Genomic DNA, 8,364 nt, shown 5'->3' on the forward strand with positions numbered 1-8,364 from the left:
GATTCTGGTCTGAAATTTGATCGCCAAATTAATGCGGTTGTGAAATCTAGTTTTTTCCACCTTAGGCAGATAGTGAAGGTAAAGCCTTTTCTTGCACGCCAGCATTTTGAAACAGTAATCCATGCATTTATTACATCACGTTTGGATTACTGTAACGTACTGTATGTTGAAGTCAGCCAGTCGTCACTTACTCGTCTCCAATTGGTTCAGAATGCAGCTGCCCGTCTTTTGGTTGGAGTGTGTAAAAGGGAGCATATAACCCCTATTTTGGCATCCCTTCACTTGCTCCCGGTGTCCTTTAGGATTCATTTTAAGATTCTTTTATTTGTTTTTAAGTCTTTAAATGGTCTTGCACCACTGTACCTTGTTGAGCTTTTATTTCCTTACAGTCCCTCTCGGTGCCTCAGATCAGCTGACCAGCTCCTGCTGGGGGTACCAAGGGCTAGGCATAAACTTAGAGGGGACAGAGCGTTTTCCGTCTGGCTCCTAAACTATGGAATGCGCTGCCTCTTTACATTAGGCAGGCCCCCTCGTTTGCCATTTTTAAAACTTACTTGAAGACCCATTTGTATGCCTTGGCGTTTGATATGGCATGAGACTCTGTTTGGGCTGAGTTTTGGTTTTGGATAGTATTTTGTTATTTTGCTATCTTGGTTCATTTATTTTATTTTATTGTTGTTTAATTCTTATTAATGTAGTTGTTCACATGTTTATATGTTTTAAATTGAATCTTATGTTAAGCACTTTGTTTGGCTTTGGCTGTGTTGAAGTGCTCTATAAATAAAGTTGAGTTGAGTTGGGGCTGGAGCCAATCCCAGCTGACATTGGGCGAGAGGCGGTGTCCACCCTGCACAGGTCTCCAGTCTATCACAGGGCTGACATGTAGACAGACAACCACACACCCACACTATGGGCAATTTAGAGTTGCAAGACAACCTTAACCACACGTTTTTGAGCTGTGGGAGGAAGCCAGAGTACCAGCTGGTTGTTTGATTGGTGCAATATCTGCATGGGCAAGCACTAAAACACTCTCATAATATATCAGTCTGTACATTACTAGGTCTGTTAAATTTCACCTGAATCCATTCAGAACTTTTCTGGTTTTGACCATCACATTCCCATTTGTACAACACTTATACCTGTCACTATATCATGTCTTTACATTTTGTCTCCATCACTTATATTCTCACAATTCACTCAGTTATTAGTTTAGTGATGCAGTCATGTAGTTGTAAGTTACAGTATTGTTCAAAATAATAGCAGTACAATGTGACTAACCAGAATAATCCAGGTTTTTAGTATATTTTTTATTGCTACATGGCAAACAAGTTACCAGTAGGTGCAGTAGATTCTCAGAAAGCAAACAAGACCCAGCATTCATGATATGCACGCTCTTAAGGCTGTGCAATTGGGCAATTAGTTGAAAGGGGTGTGTTTAAAAAAATAGCAGTGTGGCATTCAATCAGTGAGGTCATCAATTTTGTGAAATAACAGGTGTGAATTAGGTGGCCCCTATTTAAGGATGAAGCCAGCACTTGTTGAACATGCATTTGAAAGCCTGAGGAAAATGGGTCGTTCAAGACATTGTTCAGAAGAACAGCGTACTTTGATTAAAAAGTTGATTGGAGAGGGGAAAACCTATAAAGAGGTGCAAAAAATTATAGGCTGTTCAGCTAAAATGATCTCCAATGCCTTAAAATGGAGAGCAAAACCAGAGAGACGTGGAAGAAAACGGAAGACAACCATCAAAATGGATCGAAGAATAACCAGAATGGCAAAGGCCCAGCCAATGATCAGCTCCAGGATGATCAAAGACAGTCTGGAGTTACCTGTAAGTACTGTGACAGTTAGAAGCCGTCTGTGTGAAGCTAATCTATTTTCAAGAATCCCCCGCAAAGTCCCTCTGTTAAAAAAATGGCACGTGCAGAAGAGGTTACAATTTGCCAAAGAACACATCAACTGGCCTAAAGAGAAATGGAGGAACATTTTGTGGACTGATGAGAGTAAAATTGTTCTTTTTGGGTCCAAGGGCCACATGGGTCATGTTGTGAAAGTGTTGTGGTCAGATGAGACCAAAATCGAGCTCTTTGGCATCAACTCAACTCGCCGTGTTTGGAGGAGGAGGAATGCTGCCTGTGACTCCAAAATCACCGTACCTACCGTCAAATATGGAGGTGGAAACATTATGCTTTGGGGGTGTTTTTCTGCCAAGGGGACAGGACAATTGCACCGCATCAAAGGGAGGATGGATGGGGCCATGTACCGTCAAATCTTGGGTGAGCACCTCCTTCCCTCAGTCAGGGCATTGATTTTCCATCAAGTTTTTATTGAGCAAGGTTTAGATTGTACAAGCATGAAGCATAAAGAAATCTTTTCTTGCTCTATTTTCAATTCTACAAGTAACAAAAATAAAACAATAGAACTTCGTGAAGCAAAACATATCCATCCCCCCCCACGCCCCCAGTTGCCACATACAAGTCTGATTAGTTAACTGTAGATGTAAGAAAATTGGAAAGAGGCATCCAGATTTTATTGGAAAAGGGAAGTCTGTCTGAGAGAGTGTACCTCATTCTTTCAAGGCAAAGTGTATTTGTAAGATTACTAAGCCACAACTTTAAAGGTGTGTCTTTTTTCTTCCAGTACATAAGAAGTAACTTTTTCGCAATGATAATACAATAAGAGAGGAAGCACTGCTGCGGTCTGGTCAAAGATACAGCAACTTCAGACATTCCTAGAATGATCAGCAAAGGTTCAAGTTTCAGCTGTATATGGAGAATTTTGGATATCAAATCGAAAATATCAATCCAATATTTTTGAACTTGGGGACATAGAGCAAAACTGTGGCTTAACGTATCTTCTGCAGAGGAACACTTATCACATATGGGAAATACCTCAGGATAGATTTTGTGTAATTGTTCTTTAGAGAAATGAAGGCGGTGCAGAATCTTAAATTGGATTAAAATATACCTCGCATTATAAGAGCACCTATAGATATTTTCCAGGCTTGTCTCCCAATATGTATCTGAAATTTTATTACCCATTTCCTGCTCCCATTTAGACTTTATTGGAGAGGTGCTTGCTGGACTCAGAGACATCAGGCTTGAGTAGATTCAAGAGATTAATTTCTCCGTATGTGGTGGAAGCTGAAGGCATTCATCTAAACCGGAGCTCTTAAAGGTCTCAAACTTATGTACGTGTTTTCTAATATAATTGCCAGGGCATTGAAAGTGGGTCGTGGTTGGGTATTCCAGCATGACAATGATCCAAAACACACAGCCAAGGCAACAAAGGATTGCCTCAAGAAGAAGCATATTAAGGTCATGGAGTGGCCTAGTCAGTCTCCAGACCTTAATCCCATAGAAAATCTGTGGAGGGAGCTGAAGGTTCGAGTTGCCAAACATCAGCCACAAAACATTAATGACTTGGAGAGGATCTGCAAAGAGAAGTGGGCCAAAATCCCCCCTGAGATGTGTGCAAACCTTGTTGCCAACTACAAGAAATGTCTGACCTTTTTAGAGAGGTTTATGGAAGTCCTAAACATGCCAATAAATATGGTTCTTAACTGTTCCGCACAGTGCCTTAAAATATTTTTCCAGATATTATCTGGACCTGGAGCTTTTCCATGGATTGCAACCTCTAAAATGGTGAAAGACATCTGATTCCTTGATATGATATGGAAATGGGAGGGATTGCGACAGCAGCCTCCACACTATCACCATTCTCAAAATGACAGAAAAAAGTACTGAGCTGATTTGCCTTCTCCAATCTGTTGCTACCATGCAGAGCAAGAGTAGACTTTCCTCTGCCCTTATGTGGGACATTTATCATGGCTTTAATCCCTTGCCTTTACTCCCTAGGCTTACCAGCCACCATAATAGCAATTATCTTTTGCTTGGAAGTATATTTGTCCAGCTGTATTTGTCTTTTAATCTGTCTTTGAATGTCCCTTCTTGCTGCTTCATCCTGATTTCTGAGCTTTAGAATCAGAATCTGCTTTATTGTTTTGTATTATGAGATCCTTTAGTTTCTTAGACACCCAAGGCTTATCATTAGAACATACTTTAAAGGTCTTAGTTGGTATTACAGATTCTACACAGAAATTAATATAATCAAATACTACTACTACTTGTTCATCAATATTCCATGCTATTAAAGACCTCCCATAGTCCATCCATCCATTATCATCTGCTTATCAGGAATTGGGTCGCAGTTGCAGCAGGTTCAGCAAGGTAGTCCAGACATCCCTCTAATCTCTCTAGCGTGTTCTGGGTCTGCCCTGGGGTCTTCTACCAGTTGGATGTGCCAGGAAGACCTCTGTAGTCTTCCGATTCTTTTAGCCATGCTAACTCTGAGAGACAAGGCAGTCCAAGTAGCTTCAAAACAGTGCTGATTTATTCAATGAACACAGGTAAAAATTAACATTACACGCTCAGGTATCTTGCACCTCCAACATGCACGCAGGCAGCTGAAGGATGAAAGACCCTGAACCAAACCAGGCCTGTACATTTATCTCTTCGGTTGGGCTAGCCCCATTCTACACAGAAACGTCAAGCCGTGACGTCTTTGGTGCCAGCTTTGCAGCTGACCACAGCAGTAGTCAAAACATGAAGAAAATCAATGTGTGTGTGTCTGTTGATTAAGTGGTGTGTATCTAAAAACATTCTGACATGACATCTGGTGACATGTCATGACATTAAACATAAGAAAATATTATGATTACGATTATGGTTAAACACATCATAATAATAATAATCATCATCCTGTCTTATAACAGTCATCAACTTTCTATCTAGTTATCCTTGACCATATGCAACCTGCAAAAACTCATGAGCATGACTAAGCATTTAACAGCCTAAACTAGACATCCTGACGCCACTAAACATTTCTAATACATAAAGTACCTAACCAATGTCTATCTGACTAAAAATACCTAACACCTCCAAACGGAGGCACCCTGAAGGCATCCTCATAAGATGCCGGAACCACCTCAACTGGCTCCTTATAATGTGAAGGAACAGAAGTTCTACTCTTGAGTATTTTCTGGATGTCCAAACGCCACACCCTATCTCCAAGGGAAAGTCCGGCCACCCTACGAAGAAAACTGATTTTGGCCGCTTGTACTGTATTTGCCATTTTATTCTTTCGTTCACTACCTACAATTCATGACCATAGATGAAGGGTGGAGCATAGACTGACTAGTAAATTGAGAGCTTTGCTTTTCAGCTCAGCCCAGCTCTTTCTTCACCACAATGTCTGCATTACTGCTGATGTTGCTCCTATTCACCTGTCAGTTTCACGCTCAAGTTTACCCTCACTCATGAACAAGACCCAGAGATACTTAAACTCCTTTACTTGGGGCAGCAACTCACTCCCAACCCAGAGTGAGCAGTCCACTGGTTTAAGGTAGAGCACCATGGCCACAGACTTGGAGGTGCTAACAATCTTTGCTGCTTCACACTCAGCTGCAAACCGCCCCACTGCATGCTGGTAATCATGGTCTGATGAAGCCAACAAAACTATATAATCGACAAACAGCAGAGATGCAAGTAGTAGTCCACATTGTTCATAGCCACAAAGCATCGCCTGTGTCTAATGCTTTAATTCATTGTCCATTTATTTGTCCAGACATCATTCTATAGGTCATTGTCTCTACTTCAGTGAGCCCATCCTTTTGTAAAGGTGCATAACAAATGCCTGTGATTTTAGCTTTGCATGGGAACACACAGAAGCTGCCTTCAAATCAAGATAACAATGAGCTCTGTGCTCGTCCATGGCTGTATAGCATCCAGCACCTTCATGGACATTAATGGAATGAGTTACGTGCCCACTCATATTCTGGCCATCTCCATATTTTGGCAATGTATTCAAATTATAGGAGATAATTTTCAATATCTTCTCCGGTTTGCTACAAAGGGATTCTGGACTCCTAGTAGGGCCTCAGTGATTCAATTCTAGCTTCAGCTTTTTGTAACTAGAGGTGAACCCAGTTTCTCATTCTGATCACTCCTAGGTGGTGTTGGTGTTGACAACTTTATTCTGGGGCTTGCAACTCTGTTCTTGGAGTTATAATGCCTGATGGCTGGGGTTGTACCAGATAAACTGTGTAGAATCTGTAAAACCTTGTGAGAGAACCTACATGACACATTATTTACTCCCTATTTCCTGTTACAGTCATGACTCCACGTCATGAAAGGAGTCATGACTGTTAGTGTTAGACCCAGTTCTTTAATGGAAAGCCTGAGAACAGAAAACAGAAGAGGACTGTATAAAATCAGTGGAGATTTATTCACAGTCTGGTCACATGTAAAGCTATACAGCGCTGGGCTTAGAAAAACAGAGCTTTCACAGGAACCCTGTCATCAAAGAGCCCCAAGCTATCATCTGTGGTCACATTTATCTTCTTGGGCGGAGACCGCCCCATACAGAGGTTGGACTTTACATGCATTCTAATTCTATTGGCCCTTGGCGTGAGCAGGCCAGCCTCTGCCCATATCAGCTTACTGGAATGTGCTAGAAGCCAGGTGTGTGAGTGTTGTGATATCAGGCGGTAGCTAACAATGAATACTGGACAATTGGTTGTCCGCGGCTGCAGACACCCTGTCTGTCTAGGCTATTACAGGACAAAGCAGACCTTGTGAAAATGCTAAACAGGCCAAGAGATGATTTGAAGTTGTAGACCCCCTGTCTCTGCAAAATATTATATGACAAAGCAGAACTTGTAAAATGCTAAGCAGGCCTATGTGAAGATGCAAAACAGGCCATCTGGTTAATTAAAGATGCAGACATTATGTCTCCACAAAGTTCTAGCAGACAGTTCCTACTCAGCAGTTCTTGACAATTATCAATACAGCTGTAATATATATAAGAAAGGAAAATGTAGGACCTAAGCGTCCTGCATGTTCATTTCTGAGGAAGAGTCGAAGTCAGAAGAACCTTTAAAATATTTATTACAACCTTGATGAAGAAAAAATATTCAAGACAAGCAATACAGAGCTCTGGATTCCATCTCTATCTGAAGCCCTATCACACAGAGAAGTCAATGCATAGCTGCTGCAGGAAGCCGGAACCACGAGTTTCCTCTGCATAGATAATTTATAATAAGAGTCATGCAAATGATCTGACGTCATCCGCGTTGTCCTTCATCCTCGTTCCTTGGTTGGTTTCTTGACCTCGTTCTGACCCCTCATTTGGTGATCTTGTCGCCAGGCAGATTTTGGTCTGTGACATTCTCAGAACACATCCTGACCTTTCAATAGACAGTTTTAGAGGAAGCACCTTGAGCGTTGCTATGCAACCGCGGTCTACTTCCTGTATGTGGTTTCCTGTCTACTCTTACAGCCTTACACATGTCTCCTATATTCTTAAAGACAAGTGAACTGGTTAAAACAAAAGTAGATTATAAGGCATATGATACTATTATAATGCATATGATACTAAAATTCATTTTCTAATGTATCTGCACGGCTTCCTGTTGTTCTGAGTCTCTGCACTTAGACACCTACTTACACACAGCATTTCATGTGCACGGGTCCTTTTACAAAGGTCAAACAGATTAAACATTTGAACAGTTTTGCAAATACATAACATAGCACTATATCATTTTATCAAGAATTTCTTTCTACAAAAATCATGAGAGTAACTAAAGCTTATAAAATCCAAATATTATATTAGCAACCCACATAATGCCTTTTGTTGTTTTGTCAGTTTTTTCTGAGTTGTAAGTACAGCTATCTTTTCATCTACAGGGGGATTCTTGATTCCATATCTTCTCATGCTGTTTCTGGAGGGTATGCCCTTATTCTATTTAGAGCTTGCCATTGGTCAGAGGATGCGTCTAGGAAGCATTGGAGCTTGGACTGCCATCAGCCCTTATTTGGGAGGCGTGGGTAAGTGTTGACTGAACTGAGTAGTAGTAGAGTTAAATAGTAAAGTAGTAGTGAGACAAACTGTTTGCCTTTATAGTGAAAGAAAAGATGTTGAATTTTGTGAGGCTGGGGGCCCAACTAGGAATTTTTTGTTCCAAGAACACTCCACTTACGTTCCAGTTTGTTTATCTTAGAACGTTCCAGTGATGTTTTCAGCGGCAAGTTTTTTAAAAGTTCCTAGAACGTTCATATTGTGGGTGTAAGAACATTTCAAAGTAACGTTCTTGGAAAATTCCAAATAAAACATTCTTGGAATGTTTTAACCCATTGTTGCCATAAGGTTTTTAGTTTTTAATTCCTACAACATTCTTTTGGTGGGTATAATAATAATAATGTTTGTACACAATGTTTTTCTGACCAAATGTTCTCAAACCATTTCCCTATATTTTTATTGGGAAGGTTTTCATAAGGTTTCTATAACATTTTTTTTTGGGGGGGG

General features: G+C 40.7%; 1 protein-coding gene across 1 annotated transcript in view; it reads left to right on the top strand.

Annotated features, from left to right (window-relative positions):
* slc6a20 (solute carrier family 6 member 20) overlaps window positions 1-8,364 on the top strand; it is an 82,805-nt gene that overhangs the window by 19,941 nt on the left and 54,500 nt on the right. Inside the window, exon 2 of the mRNA XM_020620672.1 lies at window positions 7,746-7,886. Within this exon, the coding sequence (XP_020476328.1) occupies window positions 7,746-7,886 (141 nt within the window). The remainder of the gene's footprint in view (window positions 1-7,745; window positions 7,887-8,364) is intronic.

This window comes from Monopterus albus, unplaced genomic scaffold (assembly GCF_001952655.1).
Source record: "Monopterus albus unplaced genomic scaffold, M_albus_1.0 scaffold245.1, whole genome shotgun sequence".
Classification (NCBI taxonomy): Eukaryota; Metazoa; Chordata; class Actinopteri; order Synbranchiformes; family Synbranchidae; genus Monopterus; species Monopterus albus.